General features: G+C 38.5%; 1 protein-coding gene across 1 annotated transcript; it reads right to left on the bottom strand.

Moving 5' to 3' along the window:
* Window positions 1-1,576: 1,576 nt before the first annotated feature.
* On the bottom strand, window positions 1,577-26,104 carry WASHC5 (WASH complex subunit 5). The gene is made up of 29 exons (XM_057368488.1): window positions 26,017-26,104; window positions 24,837-25,115; window positions 23,084-23,229; window positions 21,939-22,023; window positions 21,578-21,678; window positions 20,493-20,685; window positions 19,773-19,925; window positions 17,340-17,453; window positions 16,593-16,764; window positions 15,643-15,770; window positions 15,169-15,298; window positions 14,222-14,334; window positions 13,418-13,584; window positions 12,694-12,769; window positions 11,875-11,985; window positions 11,619-11,759; window positions 10,104-10,184; window positions 9,359-9,460; window positions 8,555-8,734; window positions 8,014-8,138; window positions 7,463-7,625; window positions 6,653-6,755; window positions 6,471-6,550; window positions 5,117-5,220; window positions 4,516-4,645; window positions 4,305-4,401; window positions 3,767-3,920; window positions 3,057-3,144; window positions 1,577-1,999 (listed from the first exon to the last, which is right to left on the bottom strand). The coding sequence occupies exons 2-29, from the start codon at window positions 25,020-25,022 to the stop codon at window positions 1,943-1,945; spliced, it is 3,480 nt and encodes a 1,159-aa protein (XP_057224471.1). The 5' UTR covers window positions 25,023-25,115; window positions 26,017-26,104; the 3' UTR covers window positions 1,577-1,942.
* Window positions 26,105-26,137: the final 33 nt, after the last annotated feature.

The following is a 26,137-nucleotide window of genomic DNA, read 5'->3' on the forward strand; positions in this document are numbered from 1 at the left end:
AACAACTTGGCAGAAAAGTTGTTCCTGGGGAAAAGTTGTTTCCCCCTGGATTTCACTGGAAGCCTGATAGAAACCAGTTCACTCCTGCAGCAATGACCACCAGCCTTCTGGGCTGCATCAGGCAGAGCTGCTGGCACAGCTGTCAACAGATGGAGGTGACTCTTCCCTTGGCTCAGCCCTGGTGAGACACATCTGAGTGTTGTGTCCACTATGGACCCACCAGTATGACAGACACGGACACATTGAAGGGCCATGGAGAGGATTAATAGCTTGGAGCACCTGTAATATGAGGAGAGGCTGAGAGAGCAGGGACYACTCAGCTTGGAGAAGACTGTGAGGGATCTTATTCATGTGGATAAATATTCCATGGATGGAGGGAGTAAARAAGAGCCCAGTGACAGCCAGTGGCACCCAGTGACAAGAGCCAACAGGGAAGAAGTGAGATATGTAAAATTCAATTTTAACTTAAGAAGAAGCTTTTTTTCACTGTTTAGATGGTCAAACACCTGGGCAGATCACCCAGAGAGGCTGACCCCTCCATCCAACAAAACCCAACTGGCTGTGATCCTGAGCACCSTGTGCCAGCTGCCCATCTCTAAGCAGGAGTGTGTGCTGGACAGTCCCAACATGAGACTTTCCCTTCAGCTGTGGCATCTGCCTCCTCTTTTTCAGTGTGATAATCACCAGGCTGTCCCTGTGACAGGGTAACAGCCCTCACTGGCAATTCCACAGCAGCCTCGTGCAAAATAATTAAACCAAGTGTRGAATGTTCCTTACTGTAGAGGCTTGGAAGGTAAGGGGGCCTTGTGTGTGTGCAGCAAACTCCAGTAGTGGAGGATTGGAACAACCAAGGATTGTTGGTAGTAACAGCCAAGGATTGTTGTGGCTGCAAAAGGAGCCACAGGAGGCAGGGAAGCAATGCCTGAGAAAAACCTCCTTGTTCTGGCTCCTGGAGATAAGCACAACACAGTCAAGAAACTTATCTCCAGGGCGGGAAAAGCTTATCTATAAAAAATACCCCCACAAAGCTTGGGCATGTGCCCCATGACACCCCATCAGCTGGAGCCAGGACTGGTAATCTCTTTTCTCTCTTTCTTCCTTTCTTTCTCTTTCCCCCTCTTTAATCCATCTCTCTCTCTCCATCCCCTCCAACCCCACCCCTTTATTAAAAACCCTCTGCTGTGTGCTTATGTACAGGTCAGGGATTAACATCAATAGCCATGCCACTTGTGTAATCTACTAAAAAACCTTGTGAGGTTTTGTGGATTCTCTGACTTCAGTTGTTCCTTTTGACCACAAGCATCTACGAATCTTGGGTGTTCCCTTCCCCTTAGGGGTGGGACATTACGTGAGAGAAAATTATGACTGAACACCTTGTTCCCAACATCAATCATGTTACAGTTGCACTAATATTTGTGTCTTTAATTAGCCTAACAGGACTTTTCAGCTGTGAATTTTTAATTATTTTATCTCCTSTATAGAAGAAAACTGTAGTACGTAGGCAAACCTCTTTACACTGTATATGCATTCTCACTTGTGATTCTTTTAAAAGGAAAATTGTATTTGGAGTCATCAKTCCTGGCAAACTATACAACACCTTTATTTCCAATTTCATTGTTCATTTCTGATACAAAAGTCAAACTTCCACAAACAGTTCTTCAAACCAAAAAAACAAAACAATTTATACATAAACAATTGCATGAAGCATTTATAATGTGCAGTACAAAATGTACACTATTTGGAGGAGATACACACTGAGYATCAAGTCAAGATTTAAACAAGGTTTATACAGACTAGTGCTGATGGTTACATTTCAGAGACAGCTGAAGGCACTGCCTTGAAGCACAGAAAAGACACAGTTCTGAAAAGCTGTACTTGCCTCATTCTCAGGCCCCAACTCTTCATTTCAGGTTTGGRAAAAGGCCTTGATCCTTCTCCATATTCACAGAACAGTTCTGAATTCATCAAAAATGAAGCTTGGCACATGTGCTTCAACAACCTGAGGGACACAGGAAGGCACAGTGAGGCATCTGCATTATCCCTTTGCTCTCCATTCATCCATGAACAAACACATCTGATCTATGACTCAAGCACACACACTGTTGACCTCAGGCACCCTGGCATCAGGATGTGCTCCTGGATGTGCACAGAGCAAGGAAGGAACAGCACATCCTGGGCTGTGAGAAGGTGCCAGGAGCAGCTGTGCAGGACTGGAGCAATGCTGCTGTCCTCTCTGCTGGGTCTCCACCAGGCTGGACAGGCACCAACTACAGCTGCAGGACTGACACAGAGACCTTCTACCACACTGCACTGTGGGCTGGGAAGAGGAGACTGGAAGAATCTCACTCTCTYTGTCCTGAGTATGATCTGGGAAATGGCTTATTCAAGGGCCACTSAGGGACAGCTTACATATAGAAAACAAGATTATGGCTTATTTTCAATACCACATATAAATTGTATCATCTTCAAATGTCGCTAAGTAGCATTTAAACCTGAAATAAAGTCTCTATAACTCATTTAGCACTTTCCCTACAAGTGAGACAAGGAAGCTGCCTGGGAAATCAGGCTTTGGCAGGAAGGGAATGAAAGATGGGATCCAGTTGTTCACCAGAATTTAGACTTGCTAATTAGCTTTTTGCCCTGTGTTTAGAACACTGCTAAGTTCACTATTAGTTGGAAACATCTTGGAACTTCTATTTTATTTCTTTCCTTCCCAACTGCCCGCAGCAATATACACTGAAGATAAATTTAACAGACTTGTTTGAAACTGGCACAAAAGCTGAAATACTTTACTTATTAGTATTCACCTATTTATTCGTGTGGTAATGGGACTGACCTCCATGAATCAGAGTTGCTTCTCATCAGCAGGGCCCTGACCTGTTATTTGTTATGTCAACTCCTTTGTAGCACAAATGGAAGGTGTGGGCAGTGTCCTCTGGCTAGATCCTTCATTGGTTGTAGTGGAGTGGGACTACAGATTCCCTGCTCTTTTTTTTTCCAGGGAAAATGGCTGGGGTATTTAGGGGTATACTTAGAGACATGGAATTCTTTCTTACCTTTCTTGGTAACTTGGAGTACCGAATGTAATCTTCCAGGAACATGAGGGCACCCACTACATCAGCAGGCATTTCTGGAATCTTCTGGCTAAAGTTAMATCAACATGGAGATCACACCCTTACTAACAGTCCAGTTACTTGAATTAATTACCTGAAAATGCTAGCCTTCAAATAACACCATTTTCGATGTGATCCCATTACAAATAGAAATAGTATTTTCACCTTGTATTCAGTAAAATATATTGTTATTGTTGTGTAATGCAATCATAGAATGGYTTGAGKTGGAAAGGACCTTAAAAGATCATGTAATTCCAATCCCCCTGCAATGGGCAGGGACAATTCCCACTAGACCAGGCTGCTCAGGGCCCCATCCAATCTGACCTTGAATACCTCCAAGCATGGAGCATCCACAAGTCCTCTGGGAAACTTGTTCCAGTGCCTTACCACCCTCATGGGGAAGAATCATCTCWTTACATTAATTTCAGTCTCCCCTCTTTTAATTTAAAATCATTCTCCCTTTTCCTGTCCCTGTCCACCCACATAAAAAGACTCTCCCCACCTTTTTTATAAGGTCCCTTCAAGTACTGAATGACTGCAAATGTCAACTATACTCTGCTAGACAAAAAAATACTGAAAAAGCAGTGATACTACCTGCTACTGAAGCCCTCTTCACAGAAATGATACTTAAGTACAAAGTAAAAGGTGGATACCTTGTGCACTGTTCCATTGTTGAACGAATAAACTGACCAATTAGAGCCAAAAATTGTTCTGTGTATCTTGAGTGAAACTGTTTCAACAGAGTAAGGAGCCCCAGAACCAAAGGAAGCCAATCAATTTGATCAGCTGGCCGCTTGCACACCACTCCTGCACAGAAAAAACCCAAACCAACAGGTTTATGAAACAGAACATATTCTTATAGCACAGACAGACATACGTAGTATACTCTTCATGAGTTTTTTTCTCTATCTCCTCTTCTGCCTGCCCAAAAATAAAAATTCAAAACTGATGTAACYACTGAAAATGGCTTAATGATATTAACTGAGGGATAGGATAAAATGAGAAACCCAGGAATTTGGATTCTGTTTCCTACTCCATTGCATTTCCAATATTATAACAAAACTGTCTGAACATGATGGACTAAAGCCACAAACTGTGGTTTTTCTATGCAGGTGACTTTACTATCTTCTCTTACAGATAATTTCACATAGGTTTTAATTAGATTTAGAAAAACAGCAACATACAYATTACCTAAATTTCTGTTGTACTGAAGTTTGGGAAACTGGGAAATGAGGAATAGGAAGTTGACGGTGGGAAAATATGGCAGACGTTTTGTTGTTATGTAGATCTGAGGGGAAATAAAAAAAAAGTAGCACAGGTCTTCTACATAATATTTTTTTCTCAATTAAAACAAAAAGAGAAAAAAAGCAAACTGCACCAAGCACCAGAATGTATGCCTGACCTTATTTAATGGATTGTGAATGCCAGCAGCTTCCAGATAAGCTGTGATTTCATACAAAAGAGTGTTGTCTTCTTTAGGATAAGGTAGTGATGGGTTCTGATAATGTGCTTCAATGTCAGCCAATATTGCTCTAAAAGGAAAACAGATTTATTATATGAAACAATTTTWAAAATTATCCCCTAATGCCATATTAATTTCCAAGATACAAAACCTGTAAATAGTTACAATCAAGAGTAAAACACCTTTTCTGGAGTATCTCTTTAGAAAACATCATATTTGATTCAAAATCAGCACCACACATATTCTGTTCCTTCTTCTCATCTAAATATGACTTCAGAACCAGGTATAACGAAATGCTATTAGTAACAGCACGTTTAAACTAATTACTTGCCAATTATTTATTTTTAGTATTTTTATTTAAAATTTCAGTTAAAATATTTAGTTATTTAATATTTTAGTTAAAATTGAACTACTGATCAAMCAAAACCTGCATACAATTGGACTCCACCTTTTGCTGTAATTTCAATTTTAAGGATTGCTGAGCTGATAACAATTACACCACAGTGACACATGCAGATCTCCAAAACATTTTGCTTCTTACTTATTGAGATTTTCCAAAGCAGCAGCCAAATGYTTGGAGTCAAACCTGCAGGAGTAATTTAATTCATTGGTAATCTGTCGTCTTAAAATCTGCATCTGACCAACCTGTTGAGACAAACACAAAAAGGGTGGTGTGTTATACTGAATGCAATGAAGGAAGAGTAAAATCAAAGTCTGACTCTAACTGCACAGTGCACTCAAAGCACAGACAGTCACAGCTCCTGGCAGCAGGTACAGGCCATGTGAAAAGGACACAAAAAAGGTAACAGGTATAAATCCCAATTACTTTGGTCAGTTTTACATTGGTTAGTGAAAATGCCTGCACTCTGTTCCCCAACTGTCTGTAAACCTTAGGATCAGCATGGCAGGAATAAAAAATATCAGAGAGGCTCATTGCACTCAACCTTCCCCTTCCCTGGCCTTTCTTCCTCACTCCAGTAACATAAACAAACATTCACAGCACCCTGAAAAATGCTGGTACAAATATATCATTACAGAGACAAGATTAAGAGCAACATTAATGGGACAGCTTGTTTAATCTTCAGCACAGTACAATGCCTTCTGTGGGATCTAGGAAAGTCTGGGAAATGCTACTCCTCCAAACTTTATCCTTGGGAGTATCATGGTCACAAGACACTGTGAGGAATCTCAGAGTTCCTGATAATAAACACTAATTTAGTCTGCCCAAATCAGATCTCTAGTGCCAGACTGGTTTTGGAGCACTCTCAGAGCTAAGCACTTTGTGGAGTGTGAGAAGCCCATACAAATGAGGCTCAGGAGCTCTTGTAAACCCAGGCCTGCTTCACTTGTGATGCTACAAAATTCTAAGTCAACAGATTAAAATATCATAGAATCACAGAATTATTAAGATTGGAAAAGACCTCTGAGATCATTGAGTCCACCCTATGACTGAACACCACCGTGTCAACTAAACCATGGCACTGAGTGCCACATCCACTCTGCCTTTCAACACGTCCAGGGATGGAGGCTCCACATTTCCCTGGGCAGCCTGTTTCAGTGATTAACAACCCTTTCTATGAAGAAATTCCTCCTGATGTCCAACCTGAACCTCCCCAGCACAGTTTGAGGCCATGTCCCCTTGTCTTATCACTGGCTGCCTGGGAGAAGAGCCCCACCTGGCTGCAGCCTCCTTCCAGGGAGTYGCAGAGAGCTGTAAGGTTCCCCCTGAGCCATCTCTTCTCCAGGCTAAACACCCTCAGCTGCTCCTCACAGSACTCACCCTCCAGACCCTTCACCAGCTCTGTTGCCCTTCTCTGGATATTCCCCAGCACCTCAATGTTCTTCCTGAAGAGCCTTGAGTGAATTCTGCRTAACAATAAATCACATGAACCTACCTTCATTATGGAGTCTAAATATGCTGTCCAGATCTTCTGTGTTTTCGCAATTGCTGCAGAATAAACCTTGTTTGAATTTGCTGAGAAAAGAACAAGGGYGAGGCATTAAAAAAAGAACAAGTAAAAAGAGAAATAAATGCAAGTGTACTTGCRTTCTTCCATCTTAACCAGTAAGCACTTACCTATGATTCCTTTGAGGGGACTGACAGCACTCATAAGTGCTTTTAAGGTATCCTGTACTGCCCTGTCACGCAATATATTTTTCTGAAACATACTGAGGAAATTCTAAATAAAAGAAAGAAATAAGTATGTAAAGTCCTCAAAACATGCACTCTGTGATTAATCTTAATGGCACAAGAGCCACATTTTTTAACAACAGGGAAAGACTATTTCCACAGATCAAGAGTTGAGGAATTCAGTAGTTGGACTTTTTGCTTTTTGGAGTTAGGATAATGAATGTTAGGACAATTAGAAGATCCCCCTCATTGGTATCTAATGCCCACTGTGGATAACTATTAATTCAATTTTTCAGGAAGAATTGTCTACATTGATGCTTCTTTTCCTTAAAATTTTTAACCAGGCTAGAAGCAGATTCTTCTTTGGAAACAAAACAATGTGGTTTCACACTGGGGAAGCAGTCATTACATACAACTGAATCCTTATTTATATCATGGTAGACCCAGTCTAATGCTTGTTAATATCTAGACAGAAAAACAGAAGCTGACAGGAGATTAACTTTGAAGTACATACACTGTGTACACCTTCAGATAGCATTCTGTAACACAACCTGGAATTACACAGCACCATTTTCTTCAGAGCACCAACTTCTGTAATTTTATCTGTAACTGAAATTCTTACTTTTCGTTTGAACACCTATTTTTCAAATGCTTAATTTACCATTTCAGTAATTAACACATTTTTAAAAAAAATCATGTGAAGTTATTAAGCAATAAAAGCACTGTGGCCTTGAGAAACTGAAGTTGAAAAGTTACCTGCAGCTCCTTCACAATCATGAAACACAGCAGCCTGTCTAAGCCATTGAGACCAAAGGTACCCAAAGTATCCTGGATCTCTGAGAAGAGACGACTACTGGTTACTTCCTGATGAGTTTTGATATCATACCAGGTATTCATCTGGTCAATGTAACACGTGATTCTGAGGGAAAAAGTAAGCAAACAAGTACTTCAAAATAGGCTGCAGACAGTTCCTGTGATAATCTGAGTAATGAGTTATCATAATCAGACAGATGAGAAAGACCCTCCAAGTATCTCAGGTGATACTTAGTTATTCCCCTCTCCACAAGGGTTCTGMCACCCTTTCCTGATTTCTCTCTCCTCCATTTGTTTGACAAACTATTTTCCTTCCTAGATTTAAAATCAGAACTTTTCTAGACTAATATTTAAAATGTACAGGATGGACTAGGTAAATCTGGTTTTAGCTAAAGATATGACAGCTATGGAGAAACTATTTGTTGTATATTTGGTTTGTGTATGGTGGAATTGAAGCAATCCAATGCATGCTGCTTGTGACACACAATACTTACTTTGGGTCTGTGATTCTCAGGATTTCTCTGCAAAGACGACCAATAAATGTTACAGATTCATCCACAGGTGTGAATTTTGGTATAGGAATATGAGTAGACTGGTATATGCTTTGCCAGTCTTGAATCTGAAAAAATAAATGTTAGAGTAATTTGCAGTGTTYCCATAGCACCTTTTAAATTCATTTAGAAATCTTCCTTTTGTTTGATTTAAAAGCAGCACACTGTAACATAATATTGCAAATTACACATAGCAGAACACTATAAAAAAAGAATAAAGCAAAGARAAGGAATCTTATTACTAAAGATATTTAAGTACTTGAGTTGGGGTACTTTCCTCTTCTTATGTACAAGGACTGCAGAGGGGATGCTGAAATATTTCAGAATRAGCTGAGGGCAGATGTTTTACACAGCAGTTAGTACATCCAGTTGAAGTTACAATGGTATGAACAAGGGGTACATATTCCTCATCAGTTATAGGTTCTAAAAAACAAATATAAAGACATTTATCAACTWATTTGTTGTTTTTGGACTTGAGTAGCACCTTTGTTCTTAAGAAGTTATTACACTCCTGTTCCACATTGTAGTTAATAATACGAGACACTTCTTCTTGCCAAATTTTTAAACCATAAATGTTGACATAATCCTGGATGTATTCAAAGGATCGATGGAATCCATCCATTGTAGCTGCCATTTCTTTCAGTTTGGGCATGAGTTCACTTGGCTGCAGATAAACAACAAAAAGATAGAACTGAAACTGTGAACAGGTAGAATTCAAATAAAATGCAAAAACCTTCTAAATACCCTTACAGAACAACCTCTAGAGCAATTCACTATGGTCCAACCAGAACTGAAAAGCATTGAGAAACATATCAAAGATGAATATCTAAAATAATTCCTACTAAATATTTTTTCCTCTTGCTTTTGGTATTTATTTTTGCCTTCAGTGGTACTGCTGATTGATCTGGRAGATTCCACCACCTGGACAGGATTAAAACAAGGAGTCACACTCCTTATTTTACCACTGCCTATCTATGTGTACCTGGCTTATGKGGCCCTGTCAGTTATCACAGACAAAGGCAGAACTGTAACTTTGCAATTGGCACGACCCTTTGGAATAGAATAAAAGTATGTTTTTAATTCTATGTACTCTTTGMAGTTTATGAACTGATTTGAACATCAAACAAAGCCTTTCCAATAACCTTTAGAAGTTCAAAACTTGCACTTTTTTACAAAAAGGAAATCTGCACAGGAAAGTACAAATTATTTGCTAGAAGGCAGTGTAATAAAAGATCCCTGCACACCCAAGATACATAAAAAATGAAAACCAAATCAAGCTGTTACACACCTTGGCTCTAGGATTAAAGATGAGGCCTCTGTGAAGAGCCAGGGCCACCCGTTTTACCAGCTCCTTCCTTATTCCATCCTCTAGTAACTGTTTGGGGTCCACCTAAGTATAAGAAACATTTCTTCCTTAAAGTCAGAAAGATATAAAGAATACACAGGMTTTATTTTACCAAGAAAGATAAATAGGAAAGCAGTGTTAATGGACATACTTAACCACCAGAACTTGTCCAAAGAATAAACATTTACATGCTTCTGCTAGAGAATAAATTATTTCTTCAAGTTGAGTGGCAAAGGTTTGTAGTTCCCATATTCAASTTGTCTTCATGATCCACTGAGAATGTTTCACAATTCTAGGAATCCAGTTTACATTAAGAAGTGTATGTTTCTTCAAGAACACTTGGTTCTGTTCTCAAAGAGGTATCAATGTAGCTTTAATGTAGGCAGGGCAGTTAATACCAATGGAAAAAACAGCTCTTCAGAAAAGCTTTCTAGCGGGAAAACCCCCCAAAAATCACCAGCTATAGTGGATGATCTATTTACAGTTGGGACTGTGGATTCTAAAGAACCTTAAAAATATATAGTTCTTATCTGGCTAACAATTTAGGCATCACTGTTTGAAAATTTGTGGGCAAACTTGCATTTTCTTGCCGTATTTTTCCTCAAGGTCTCATATACTGTGCTGAAATCTGTGCCAAAGTGCTAATTGCCAGCACACAACCTTTCCCATTGAAATAATGGATCATTACCTTAATGATACCAACTAAAGTAGTTTTCATCATGAGGATACCTTCAGTGAAGATTGAAATCGCRTGGGTTAGCTTGGCGACCTGTAATAGAAAAACACAATTCACTGAAGTGATTCAATAGATATAAATAATTATTATAAAAAGATGTCCATGTTTCCCAGTGGTAGCTTCCTATTTTAGATTCAAATAATTTGCACTGATATACTTTCAATTTTACATCTGTTTTAGACTTTCTTATAGTAATAATAATTACCTTCCTTTTAGTCAGAAAAATATAGGTGTGTTAGCAGTAGGAAAGAACAGGAACCTTTCAGAGGCCTCAGAGGGATTTTGAAAGGGTAGACCAGCTATATCTTACGTGCACAAAACATCATGGCCACAAAACATCAYGGCCAAACTCTCAGCTGGTACCTCTGATCAAGCTGGGGACACAGCTCACAGTAGTTATTCCATAATAAAGCCTGCTGCCACAATGAGTCTACCTCAGTACTTCCATTGATGTAATACAGTAGCACATATACTTTAAATTTCACAATTATTTACAATTATTATTATCCTTATTTTCAGAGTTCAGACAAGCCAGTCTTTTGCCATTCAGATGTTTATAATACAGAATAGAGAAGACAATTCACACCTACAGTTCAACAGAAATCAGATGTGAAAAGCTTTTGTATTAGGTATTTTCCCTTTACCTCCTCAACATCAAACATTACTGAAGACTGACTCCTCCACTCCTATCCACACACAAGCCAGACTGACTTTACCAAGTCTAATGGGGAGTCTAAATCTAAAGTTCAGGTCTAAACATCAGCTTAATCAGAGATCACAGCCTGTTAGCAAAAAACACCTAACAAGTGAGCACCTTGGCAAAAACTGCTAGGAAATGCAGGCATTTTAACTGATTATTAGATCCTTTGGGGGAAAGGCTTACTGATCTACTCAGGTTTTTGGATCTCATTGTCCTCTACTGAAAATAAAACCATGTAATTTTAATGTTTGCTCACTCTTCTAGACTGGTAACAGTACAGCAAAAAAGCCATAGACAATATGACCAATAGCAGCTTTATCTAATCAAATCAACATGCCTCCATCCTCCTCCTATATGGGGGCAGCAAAAGCCTAACCCTGCTGGCTTTCTCAGTCTTTGACCTTTTCCTGAACAAGAAGGCCAAATGTGGTGAGCCTCATTTCAGACTCAGGTTTTCAGGGTTCCATCTCCTTCAATAAATAAAAATATCTTTATGATAATTTATATATTTATTTAGATTTCCTCCCATTTTCTTTCTAAAAGTTTAGAAGTTAGAACTTCTACAAACAGAAGCACAAAATTTACTCATCAGTCCTCATCAAACCTAAGGTATGYTCACAACACTGTTAGTTAATTTTAGCTTTCAGGCAACAAATCCAGCTTCACTGTTAAAAGTATAACTCTGTGGAGCTGTAGAGATTTAAACTTAGGTTAAAGTTGGCCACCTATAAGGTTTGCTTTTACAGAATTCCCYGTTTTAACTGCACCTCATATCGTGGTCCAAGCTGTGCATAATCTCGTAGCTTGTCCTTRTCGAGGCGAGTAGGCACTTCAATAATATCGTGAGTCTGAAGCTTWATGATTTTGAGAAGAGATGTAAACATGCTTTCTGGAATTATCTGTAGAACCTTTGTAAATGAGGGAAGAAACACACACAGTCAGTATGCTCTCATGAAAAAAAAAAATCCTCAATTAAGGAAAAGTAATTAGAAAACAAGGCAATTATGCCTTTTGAGCACTTACCTTTCTCACATAGGAAACCAACTCGCCGGAGTAATACTGGGACACACTGAGAAGATCRGGACTGTTCGCTTGATTGATACGGAGAAGAGGCAAATCAAGAGCAGAAGCAAGCTAGAAAGAAAATTAACATTTTAACTTCACCTTTGTTTTTCTGTTGTAAATTATACACTTAAATTCTCTTGCTCAGGCTCTTATCCTCCARCCCAAAGTACTAGATTCTTCCTAAGGAGGAGTGTTACACCAGGCCTTCCAAGAGAAAAAAAATTGTTAAAAGTCAAAAAGTCCAACAGTCCATAAGTTTACCTTCCCTAAAATTGTTAAAAACTTAACAGCTGCATGGGATATTTCAATTGTAGTTTTACACTCTCACTCAGGCTAATTCCCATTCTTATTTCTACTGAAGGTATTTCCATTTGATGCCAGAGCTTCATGATGACAAAGGACACAGCCAACATAATTTTTTTTATTCCTTCCTTTAATTCCTTTTAATCAGCCTATTCAGATCCATATGTAGAGGATCCCAGCTCAGCACCAATGCCTCCAACAAATAGCTGTAATGAGTGGAGGCTGGAAATAAGATTTATTTGCCTAACAGCAACAATATAATTGTTGCATAAAAAACCTATGGATCACTTGGTTTTAAATTCTTTAAAACTAACCTTGAGTTAATTAAATACTGCCAAAAAAAACCTGGATATAGAAAATGCTGGTAAAAGGAAGCTTTGATTCTTCTGTGATTTCAGAGCCTTATGGCTTTTAAAACAAACTGCTTGGATAGACCTGCAGTGTTCAAGTACATTCATCATTGTTCACACCTACCTTTAGGAAAGTGGCTCTGAGTTTAGTTACCATAGATGGACTGACTCTGATGCTCTCCTGCATAATAGATGTAAAGCTAGAGTAGGAAACAAACAAACCAAGTCAGTTTCTTCCCCTGAAACTCTTACTTTCAACTGTTAAATTGTATGTCAACTGCGCCAGTGCATCATGGAAATGGCACAGGAGATCACTAACAAACTTCACTAAAGGAGGATTTTGGTCTGAAGAGATACTGGTTAGAAAATCCCTCATATGATARAGGGTAGGTGGGGCAAAAGGCATCAGGGAGTGTTAACAGCCATGGTAATGAAGTAGAGCTCAGCAAAATTCCACCATGGAAACACAGTTCTTGAGCATTTGCCATTCCTTGCTTGTTTTTGGTTGAAATATGAACTCTAGTAGGTTACTTGCAGGTTACTTTCCAGTATTTCGGAGAACACTTTATGAGACTAAAGGCTGGAGACAGGAGGTTAACAAAACTGTTACAGTTAGAATAGGATAGACAGTTACACTAACAGATTTAACCTGTAGTTCATAACCTGAGAATGATGGATGTTAATTCTTATTCAAGATGATGAGAGTTCAATAYACTCAGCAATTCACAGAACAATGCTTCAAGACTGTTTGTAAATTGGAAAAATTATAGTATTAATAATATTTATGCATGCTATTTCCCACAAGTTTTGCAAATGGTGACTGGCTGGAAGAAAAAGGTCCTGCTGACCTGTCAATTAATTGCCAAGCATAAGAAAGATCACCAACTATCTGCATGGTGATCAAGACCTCTTCTTTAATGTTGATAGTTCGGATCATCTGATGGAGAAATTTGCGTGTGTCAGCCAGAAACTGGCAAACTTGCAGGTTATTTTCCAGCTGGTGAAACTCTTGGACCTACATTAAAAAACAAACAAACAAAACGATAAAAGGACTCTTTTTTTTGTTGTTTTTTTTTCAATTTACCTTTAAGGACAGCAATACAAACAGAATCAGTAAACTGACCTATTACTTCAGGATAATAGCAGCAGTAAGACATTTAACAAATCCTGAACTGTTTCAGACACAATAAATTGCACAGTTACTCAAGGAGGTATACTGTGAAACATTATGTTGAGCACTCTTTTACAACCTGGAAGCACACGAAATGTACACAAAAAAAAATACAAATATTTTTACTTTGCCCTTCAAATCGCCCTCTCTTGCTTCAAATGAATTTATTTTCAGAATTTCTAAAAAATGAGTMATGTTGTACATAATGTTAAATACTGAAATAATTTATTTGAAAAACCTTACCAACCCTCAGGTACTGGTGGCATGACCTTTCATACTATATCCCTTATTTTACAATATCAAGGTTTACATGAAACCCCTACTTACAGTGGATATATAACTGCAAAGATCTAATAGATTTAAACAATCATTAAAATACAGATCTGTTTTATATCTCCACTATTAGAAGTCAGTGCATGTGTAAAAAATGCTGTTGTTGTTCCAGGACAAGGTAATCTATCTCAAAATGTCTTTGCCATACCTCTTCCAAAGCCTGTATTAGCTGCACAGTTTTTCTGCCTGCTGCAGTGGAATCATCATAGTTCAGAGACATTATTTGCTTGGAGATTTCTCTGAACCAAGCCTGGAGATTTTCTACATAAGAGTAAAAAAAAAAAAAATTAATCAAATCTCTGTATGCATGATAAGCAGCAAAAATACAGGGAACTTGCTAGCCAAAAGAAACAAACAAGCTATAYATGTAGGAGATTATGTTTACAAGTTTTTGTTTCTAGCCTGTCAATATACACAGGATATATATTGTGGCACATATAGTTGTGAAGTGGCAACTGCTCAGGTAAATTTCACATGCAACATTAAAAACAACTACCAACATAAGTGGGCATTTAAAAAATCTTATTTTTACACCAGTTCAAGAGAAACAAAATAGATGTYTTAAAACACAGAGAAATGAATTTGSARAGAAGTACAGATTCAATGTTTTAACATTGGAGAACCTGGAGGACACCATTCAGTGTAGAGGAGAAGTAATACGTTTGAAAAGATGCTGATAGAATTGAAATCCAGCTTACAAGCAAGGAAAGAATAAGGGAAGAGGTTAAATCATCCCTAAATTTAATGGGCATGATCTTCTCACTCCCTTGTACATGAAACATGGTAATGTGACCTCTACTATACACAGAAAAGTGAACTGGCATTTTATAGTTTTAACTGGCATATCTAAATCAAGAGATAAAAAAAAATTAAAACAGGGCCATCTAAATACTAGGTACATAAATACCACTTACTTATGRAATATGTGCTGAAAATCTAAACAAGACAAGAGTTAAGAGACCTCTGTGGCAGCTGAGGGACATGAAAACTGTTTTTATATTACAACTATTAGACTCATATTTTATTTTGGTATTACTTTTAGAAATATAAATCAAAATCACTTTTTCCCCCCACAGTATAGTTTTTAATAATTACCATTTTTCTCCACTCTGGTAAGAGGTTTAACTCCTGAGAAGACATCAGCAAGCTCGGTCATCCTTTCAGATCCCTCTTTTTTATAGTTYTCCCATTTCACTTGCTTTTCTGACAGCATCTGCTTGAACATCTATTGAAACACAAAGCATTTGGTTTACAAAAGGAGGCATATCACAATAGGTGAAACAAAATACTGAAAACAGATAGAACTGACTTAGTGATTACTACATAACTTATTATCTTACATAACTTATACATCTACATAACTTATATATCTTACATATCTTGCCAGAATATTAAAACCAAAAATATTAAAAAATACAGACAACGTGATGGACATACAGTGATAGAAGCTCACTGAATTTTATAGAACAGCACAATGCAGGTTTTTTTGCTTTTTAGTCACTTATAAATAATATCCAGTAAGTTTTTCAGCTTAGAGATCTTAGAAGACTCTGGTTAGCAGCACATTACCTCTTTTAAAATGAATTCAAATTGAGCTGTATCCAGAAGAAGTTGGAAAAGGATCCTGGAATTGTACCTTGAGTCTGTRAGAATTTGATCCTTTATCTGGCGGAGACGTTTGTTATTTGGATCACATGCTGAAAATGGAAAGACAACATTTCCCTGCTGTTACAGAATTTGGTCAATCTTTGTAAATAAATTCTTTCTTAATATTGTAAAAACAAAAATGTTTTGCTCTGATATGTAAATCCCCACTTGTTTTCCATTTACATGGGTCTCACAATCCTGGTACAATCATTCCTTGGAATAGGATGTAATAAGGTTTCCATGATGCTTCAGTTTCTTAAAACTTCTGCAGGCTTCTGCAATTAAKTGTGGATTTAGTCCATCTGACTGAGAAGCCCAGAAAACAGTATTTCTAAAACCATTACAAAAAGTGCACGGAGGTGTAACAGAAGCCCTCCCACATATCAARAAGCCWCAAAACCAGCACAAGCATTCAACCTAGGGAATGTCTAAATAGGTCAGTTTGCATACTCAAACTCCTATCAGAGCCATTACTCAAGAGTTTCAGCTGAATTYCAATTAGACAGAATAGAAACCTTGGTTTCAACCTGTTAATTACTAATATTTTAAGAAGCTGGCTACTGCTTTCTTTTTGGAGCTAAGAATAACTTTCATAATATGTTTTCCTGCAGAATATTATTCAACAAGATCATGACTTCTACTWATTTTTATACCTGTGTTTGGCTCACAAGAACTGAAGAAATGCACATGTGCTGTTTCAGACAAGGYTTTAGGAGAATATTTGCAAAATGACAGCTCAACAATTTCCTACAAACAGCAGAGAAAACTGCTGACTTCAACAGCAGCAGAACTGAACTTCCCTCAGGCCCCAAAATGAAGCAGCAGCAGAGCAGGACTGACAGCTGAGCAGTGAGAGCAGCAGGAATTCTTACTTGTGTCTGCAGTGTGCAGCATCAGCCAGCGGATTGCTACGTTGCAGTCTCGCAGGCAGTTCAGCAGTTTGGGAATGTTGTCCAGCACCAGCTCCTCCCTCAGACAGCCCTCCTTAAGGAACTGCTGCACCTGTGCRTGCACTCGCTCGGTCACTGCAGCGTTTCTGCTGGCCTTAAAACACACACAGCCTGCATCAACACAACCCCTGCCCCAAATGCAATACACCACGTACCCGAGAACTTAAAGATTAAGTYATAGATTAGCTATAAAAATTACTTATATAAGATTAGCTATAAAAATTACTTTCATTACTAGTAGGCAGTATCATATACTGCATCTGCTTGACAGACGATGCAAGATAAACTTTAAAGCAAAAGAGCCTACACAGGAAGCATAATGTTTTGAAAATGCAGACTTGTAGGCTTTYTATATTCACTTATGTACTCTCTAGGAATCATTCCTAAAAATGGTACTAATATTTTATTGCCAAATGGAAAAGAACAAGAACAAAAATCTATCCCAGAAGGGAAATACTTGTTATGAATTAAATATCAGTTCTACTTAGTGAACTATTTCCTAAAGATGAGGGAAAAATTACTACTCATATTCTCTGAGTCTCTAATGTGTGTAATACATTACATTTTATGCAAAAGAAAAGACCCATGTATTACTGATGTCATATAATACACTTGAGATGCCCATACATCTTGAATCAAGCTAAAAATATTTAATTCTGGCTCATGTACCTGCTCTTTGACATTTGAAAGATCCAGCGTGTAGTTGAGGGCAGTTTTAGCAGCTTTGTAGGGTTCCCATGCTTCTGCCAGATTTACAGTGATTCCCATGTAAATGCTAATGACCTAAAATTGGAAGCAGAAAACAAGAAGTTGCATTCAGGTTATTATTAAGAAAAATACAAAGTTTTCACGTAGCAATAAGACAGAAAGGGATATGCTGTGGGTATATATAACAGATAACTTAACTTTTTTGTTAGTGGTACTTTCTCCTGTACTACCTTTGGAAAACAAGACTTAAAAATAAAAGACACACAGTTAATTAGAAGCTTAGTTCTGAAAACAAACTGACAGTTCTCTCAGTCACTACATATGATACTCTATTTTTTTCCCCACGAACTCATAATTTATTTTTCATTTCCATGATGCTCTAAAGGAGACTGATAAAAGCAACCAGGRGAAAAAACCATGATAGGGAGGAAAAATTATGTGAATTAATCTTGCTGTGAGGATGCCCAAAGGACCAAACTGATTTGTGATGCATCTTTCACAGTGACACAAATGATTATGATTATGCAGAGTGATTTTTAAGATGCAAAGAGAAATTGATTTCAGACCCCTAGCACAAGTTTAAGCATGATGAAAAATACAAAATTGTGATAAACTAATAAGTATTTGTAATATAACTAATTAAAAATGGAAGACTTGGTTTACTGACAGATGAAGGACATACACAGCTGTGGCATTATGAGCTTTGTAACACAGATGCTCCAATATTTCCCCATCCAGGCATGATCACGTTGAGTGGGACCACTGCCTTTCAGCTCTCCTGGCGGCATCAAGTAAAGGCGAAGGGGACCCAGGTCTGCTGATAGGAAGATCTCTCTCATATTACAGAAGGGAAGCTCATTATTTCCTGTAGATGACAGTTCCTYAAAAGGCTACTTCAACTGCTAATAATAACTTGTAGTTCTCCAGAAACAGAGGTATTTTAATGTCTACGGAAATTGCTAGTTATTGCAGTTTCTTCTCTTCCCGCTTCACTGTTCCACTTATGGGACRGAAGAACACAACTTGAAACCAACAGAGATATAAAAATTAATCAGTACAGTTTCTTTGTTAAGCCTGATTTCMTTTGATATAGATGACCTAGGAACTCTATTCTTATATGCCAGTCTGCAGTTTTTTGCAGACTAGGGATTCTGGATGGAAATCGTAAATCTCAATACTGAGACACATAGTTATTCCATTTTAATCACTACATCTGAGCAGGTCTGTAGAACCACATGTAGCATCAGCTTTAGCTTTTAATTTATTTGGACAAGAGTAGATCTTTAAACAAGTTTTCAAATAACACCAGTGTAGGATGATTTGTGGGGAGCAAGTCTGTCCTCTAGAGCATCCTTGACACGCTGGTAGAACTCACCAGCTGAAACCACATGGATGTCAGAAATGACAAAGWCCTGTACTTGGGACAAACCCAAACCCTTGCAACAATGCAGTCTGGGGACTGGCTGCCTATGCCACAATTCTGCAGAAAAGGACCTAAGTGTCCTGGTGGACAAACCAAACGTGAATTAGACRTGCAGCCTGATGACAACAAAGAGTAATCATACACTGGGCTGTGCCAGACYGCAGCCAGCAGATTGAGGGAAGGGAATCTTTCCTTCTAGTCAGCTCTCAGGAGGTCTCATTGAGAATTATGGGTCCAGATTTGGGCCCATCAGTATGAGACAGATATGGAAACTGGAATGAATTGCACAGGAGGCCACTAACACACTTATGGGGACCCAGAATCTAAGAGCTGGGCTTGGTTTAGCTGCAAGAAAGATGATCAAGGAATCTGACTGTGGTCTTCCACTCCCTAAAGGGAAGTTATGACTAAGACAGAGCCAGACCCACCTCAGAGGTGCACAGTGAAAAGAAAACAGGCAACAGCCACAAGCTGTAAAAAGAGAAATTCCAGTGGTACAGAAGGAAGAAAYTCTTCACCACAAGAGTGATGAAGCACAGCCACAGGTGTCCATAGAGGCTGCAGAGTCTTCATCTTAGGTATTTCCAAAACTAATTGGGCAAGGCCTGAGCAGCCTGATTTAGCTTTGAAGTCAGACCTGCTCTGAGGAGAAGACTGGACAAGAACATGCTTAAAATGCCGTCCATCACACATTTTTCTGGGATGCACTTTATCTTGATGGTATTAAGAGTGTAGTTGAMTAAAGCATTTAAAACGATAAATGACACTTTCAAAGGACAGCTTTCCACACTTATCCAGAGTGTTTAACTCAGACTGCTTCACTCCGAAAAAAGTAAAATTTCCACAGAGAGGAATCTGTTCTAGTTTTAGGATATTATTATTTTTTCTATAACACATACTCTAGCAATAATTAATATTGTTCCTATAACATTAAATCCAGGGAACAGTTTTAAAACAGAATTAATTTTTACCCAATTATCTGGAAAGTATTTATCCACTATCTCTCTCATTTTTGCTTGTTGAGTGTGAAGAATAGAAGGGTCAAAATACAGTATCACATAGAGCATAGCAGCCTGAGTGGCCAGGGCGGTGCTGCGGTGTTCTGGTAATGGATATGCTGAAACCTAGAAAAACGGAATAAAACAAAACTGAACATAATATAGTCCAACATAAACCACCTGAAAACATTGTGGGACACATTAAAGAGTGCAGTGTGAGGCATACTATGAGGCAAGAGGGATTTTTAGGTAAGCTGGACATGGTTACACACGCAGCATATTTACCAGATGTAAAGATTACATTTTCAGTAAAAACTGGCTGTGTAGATGTCTGCTACTTTTAGTAGGTTATACTAAGATTTTTCTATGCTGTAAATGAATCAAATAAGACATGTCAATAAGACATGGCCAATCATAAGACACTAAACAAAAAAGYTGATTTTTAGTGCAAGGCTGGCCAAGCACTGCAGCAGATTACCCAGAGAGTTCTGTGGTTTGCACCTCTGCAGATACTCAGTTCTGGCAACCTGCTCTAACTGACCCTGCTTGTGCCAGGAGGTCAAATTAGCTGATCTCAACAGTCCTTACAACCTCTGTWATTTATTTTTTTCTGCACCTCATGGTTGAGTAACTAGCCTGARAGTCAATCTGACATTTCCCTTTACATCCCTCTTCTATCTCAGAGTGACTTACCTGGTTGTAAATGTCATCTGACCGTAAGCGTCCGATAACCATGCTAATGTAYGTTTCACTTATGGGAACCCTGCTGAAGTAACTCTCGGGGTAGTTTGGAGGTCTTTTAGCTCCAGGTTGGCTCGAATATCCAGTGCTTCKAAGCAATTTGCAAATATCATCCAAATTGGAATCAGCAGAGGATCGGGCTGCACTGTTTTACAAAAAAAAGGAACAAAAATATGAGTTATATGACTTAATAAATTCCTTTTCTCCCACCCTTTGTAACCATGCCCTTCTCACAATAAATTAASAAAGTCTAGGAGATTTTTGATTGTTTATTCCAGTAATAAAATTTTCATCATGTTATAGGAGGACACTGATAAATGTCCATACTGAAATTCCAGATAAGCAGACAAAGCACAAACAGAAAATTGAATTCAGGAACAGAAAGAAAGAGCTTTATATTCAGAGAGGAATTTGTTCCTTTTTTTTTAAATTTTCACTTTTTTTCCTCCCCATTTATGAATTCCCCTTGTCAATCCACTTCTGCACTCCAGAGTTAAGGAATCTCTCATTATACACTGGGACACACATAGTCAAAGCAGCATTTTATATGTGTGGAAGGATTTGCAATTAAGACCCCAGCTTTTATACCCTGATACTGTCAATCTACTCTGTGAAAGAAGTTCCTGATTTATCTAATCAAGCTCTGTAACTACAAGAAGTTTGCCTTGCAATACATTKGTCACCTAGACAGGCAGGACTTTTCAGGAGGTTTCCTTGCGCGTTTGGGAACCTTTGACACTTTCATAGCTGACACTCGCAGCYTAAAAGCTTTAGCTGGAAGTTTATTTGTGGACCTCAAATTCTGTTGCAACAGAATGAAAAATCTGTTGCTTGTTTTGCAGCTGAACCTAAAAGCACAGTTAAAGCAAGGAGCTCTACTGATATTCAGAGAGCTCTGCTGAATTATCTGTATAAAGACAGTTGATGAAAAAGGTGTCAATGTTTCCTTTTATCTTAATTYAATAACCAAGGTTACTGAATATACTGCATGTTACATCTTCTCAGCCTTGAGTGCTTCTGCACATCTTACACATTACCTGTATCTGTAGTAGGAAACCAACATTCTTTCTCTGACTTCTCCTTCAATCTTCTGGTCAATGACCAGTAGCATGACTCCATATAAATACAGGGCTTCACACTGTTTGGTAAAAGAAAGAAAATCTCATAAACACAATTTTGTAGCAACGTTTAAAGAAAAACATTTACTGGCAAACCAACCCAATGCCAACTCTGTAGTCAACACAATATGAAAAAATGGCAGRCTGAGGATTCTTAGTCTTTGTGCTCTGTGAAATGAGCTACAGCATTTCTATGTGTTTGGTAAACTTAAATTTTTGTCTAGTTTGGYACTTACTTAATGGGTAATTTTCTACTATTACAAAACTAGTCCATACTTACTAGAAGCTGTTTTCCATCTTCATTAAGGAGGATGGTTTCTAACGTTTGCTGAATGTAAATTCCTTCATTGAGGTCATCTAAGTATCTAGGAATTATGACAACAAGTTTGGTCACTGACTATTTTGGTCTCAAACCAGAACTCAGTAAGTCATATTTTCTCTGAAAGCCAACAGATGCATCAKAACATTTCTACAGTACAAGCAGCATGGAGTTTTTCAGACTGAGAGGCCCAACTATAAAATGAGWGACTGGAACTCCTAGTTAGTGCCAACCAGTTGGCAAAAGTCTCCTTCCATATCCTGATGGCGTATAGGAAAGACCCTGGAGGTTACCTGGTACCTTACTGCTCATCCTCCTAATTTTGTCATGGATAGGAAGGACATGGATGGATCTTKTCATGGAGCCTGGGAAGGCTGCCACGCAATAATTTAGTAAAGCTGTGATATTTTCAGGTGACCTCAAAAATATCWCCTGGAAATACCATAAACTGATCTYACTTGCAATTTGGAAGGTAGAGCTAGAAACAGAATATGTTCACCTTAATCTACAGATTTATTCCTATTAAAGGATTTCCCAGTAATACTACTTGTTAATAAATAATATCAAACATGCAATCTTTTCATATAACATCAATAATTAAACCAATTCTCATGTTTAACATTCTCAGGAACTTTTTCTTAAAGCATTTCATGAACCTTTCATTTTTTTTATTATAGATCAGAGCAGCGAACTTGAGAATGTGGCAACTCCACTGAAAAATTAAGTTCAGGAAAACAATGCCAATGAAAGTTAAAAAACCCAAACTACCTGATAGTCTGTTTTGCAAGATGACAAAAAATTAGCTTAATAATATGTATTCTTCTTTTATTAAAATAATCTTCAGAAAAATCTCCAAGATAAAAACATAACTCAAGTTTACAACTGAGGAAATGAGATAGAGGTTAAATGTTTTCAAGTCATACATTAAGCTGGTTGGGAACTGTAGGAGTAAAAGTTAATGTTTACTCCAGCACTCCAAGTCTCCAGGTGCACATGAATATTCTTCATCATTGAGTATACTGAGTCTCTAATGAAAGAGCTTCTCATCAAAAAGATAAAACAGTAATTCAGTCTTTGAAAAACTATATGTATGTAAGATACCATACCTGTTTAAATCTACAATGTATTTATGCACACTCTGAAAAGCTAAATAAAATCTCGTCAAAATTTCAATATTGTTTTCACGAAATTCTTCATCTAAATCCAGTAACTCAGGCTTGGCTTCCAGTTTGCCTTCACATGTCTCAGGCCCCTGAAAAAAAGGAACTCATCTTTAGAGACAATACTTGACTTCAATCCCTACTTGATTTGTCTTCAGTAAGACACAGACCATGCACAACCACCCCTGTGTGCAAACCAAAATTAACATTCCTTACTAAAACAAGGATCTGCAGTTTTCCAGCCTACTTTATGGTTAAATATTGGTTCCATAAAGCTGTTACAATCTGCAATGATTTTAAATATGATCTATCAAATTTAATCAATGGAAAATAATAGCCAATGCTTTCAGTAAAGCCCCAACACATCTGAAGGCACTCACTGACTGTCTTTGTAGTGTTATCTCCCTGATGGAATTTTTTCCTTTACACATTTYACCTGATTGATTTATCAGATAGAAGCCATAACATTCAGGGCTCACAAAGCTTAGCACCTTCTGATAGATACAAGCTGCTTGAAAATATTAGACTGTTTTTTTCACAGACTCTGAATATATCTCAGCACTTTCTCCTGAATTAATGCAGAAACTTTGTCATTAACAATCACAGGGAAAAAAAGAGTTGGGATGAAGTACCTGACTTCCTCAAAGCAATAGTGTAACTTTTCCAACCCTTTACCACTGTCATATTTCTCATGATCACCATTCAGTCTTACCATTACCATCTAAATGAAAATACTGTTAAAGTTAAATTGAAAATACTATTAAAATGTAATTGAAACTACCGAGTAGACAATTTGAGTTTTAAAGAATGCTCTTCTGCTTCTGTTTTTGTGCAAAATATCTACATAAAGCATAAGAGCAGGCGTCGCATTGCCTATGAAGTTTAACTGCACAAAGTACAGAGTCTCAATTTTCAAAATCTCAAATCTCTCCTCATTAGGTGAGGAGAGGAAATGATTAAGAATCATCATTCTTAGTGATTACATCATCATGTAGTCACTAAGAATCGTGACTACAAAACTGAACGTATTAGCAGTAAAAATATCCATAAACTCCCTAATCTCTGCTTTACAGGCATATCTATGAACTTTTTGTTTTTTAATTCTGAAAAATAGCACATTGTTATGCTTTTTTAACATTCAAAAGTCCTACAATTTTAGGGATTATTTTATTTCTCACCAATTACAGCTATCTGCTGTTAAATGACAGAGGTAACTTGGTACTGCAAGCTTAATTTTGAAAGSGAAATAAGGGCTTTCCATAGATGCTTCTCCTTATTTGTTTATTCAGCGCATGTGACAAGTCCAGTGAAAGAACAATCACAGCACTGTCAGGAAAGCAGAAAGAAGTTTTCATGGCTGCAAAGAATAAGCTACAGATTAACAGAAGAAAGATGGGCAGACTGCCCATGGCCCTGCTCTGAAGGCTCAGGCTCAGAAYCYTCTGGTGGAAGTATAATTAATTTAGTGGTCCTGCAGGAATTACTACTACTGYWACTACTATTACCTCCCCAGAAACCMATACTCTTGTTTTATRTATTTGGTATCTATCGAAGATCACAGGCCAGATGACTCATCAAACRTTTTGGAAGATGTAGAAGTAATAAACACAACAGTCAGCAATATCTGTTTCACAACCCAAAGCATCCTCATGTGGGACAGCAATGCTTTAAAGAGAAGTTTAACAATAAAAGGATTTACCTTAAAATAACTGAAATCAAATATGATATCCCCATACTTCTGTTGATCAGCCTTGTCCTTTAGCCTGAAAACACCAGGAATAAATTCGGAAAGTCTCAGAAGTTCTGCAATGATGGCATTTCCACAGGAAACAATCCGAAGAATGGCCTGACCACAGAGATTGTTTTCAGCCAGAAAATCCACCATTGTGGAGCTGGATGTGACAGAGCAGAAGTTCTGCAGTTTTAGTCTATTTGAAGCAAAAAGCCTGATGAAGAAATCAGCTGCGCCATCAATAACCTGTAAAAACAAACCCACACACATCCACAGAGTGGTTTGTATTCATATTTTTCAGTTTCATTCGTGGATTTTTAAGCATAATCTCCAATCTTTCAATTTATGAAATCTAAACCATCCACAGCTTTGTAAAATGAAAGAAATACACTGAATTAATTTTCAGCATTTACATAGGGTTTGACAAGTGACCTGTGTTCACAGGCAGGGGAAGCATGATCCTTTGTACTAGGAAAGTTGAAGAGCATTACTGAAGAATGAAACAGTCACAAACACCAAATTAATTGTGACCACGCAAGAAGATGGGAGCAAGGAAAGCAAAATCACTTCACAACACTTGTTTTTAAGAGCCACTTCGAATGGGCCATAATGGGCTTTAGCAGTAAGGAAAACTTATACAGCAAATGGAAATGACACAGCTCGGTTCCTTTATTTACTGCTAAAGGACGAGCTTCCATGCTGTCGTTGCATTTCCTGGTCAGTGTTATTCGCTGACATATTTCCAGCGGGATACGGYGTGCAAGTACCAAAAATAAGCGTCTGTGCTTCAAAAACATCGATGAGAAGTAATAAGCGGGCTTGACTTCAGCAAAAACCTTCCGAAACTCTGCGATAAATGTAAGACGACACTGAGCTGTCCCAAAACAGTCCTGACCCAGAAGGAGCACCCGGAGCCTTCCCACATCCCCGGTGCCACCGCAGTCTCTGCTCCGCAGGGCGCACAACGGGCCCCAGACCGGCAGCGGCCGCACGGACTCCGAACCCCAGGCAGTCCAGTCCAGTCCAGCCTGGTCCGGTTCGGTTCGGTTCCATCCCGCTCCGCCACCGCCACCCTCACAGTCTGCACCCATCCCGCCCCGCTCCCTCAGCGGCTCCCGCCCACGCCCGCCCCACCCGGGGCGCTCACCTTGCCCCGGCAGCGCCTGCGGGCAGGGACAGGGACGGTGGCAGCAGCAGCGGGCAGAGAGGGATGGGGGGAAGTAGGAAGGATGGAAGGGAGGAGGCGGCGCTCTCTACGACGTTGCCGA

This window comes from Malurus melanocephalus, unplaced genomic scaffold (genome assembly GCF_030028575.1).
Source record: "Malurus melanocephalus ecotype Western Australia unplaced genomic scaffold, MMel_1.1 scaffold_3, whole genome shotgun sequence".
Lineage (NCBI taxonomy): Eukaryota > Metazoa > Chordata > Aves > Passeriformes > Maluridae > Malurus > Malurus melanocephalus.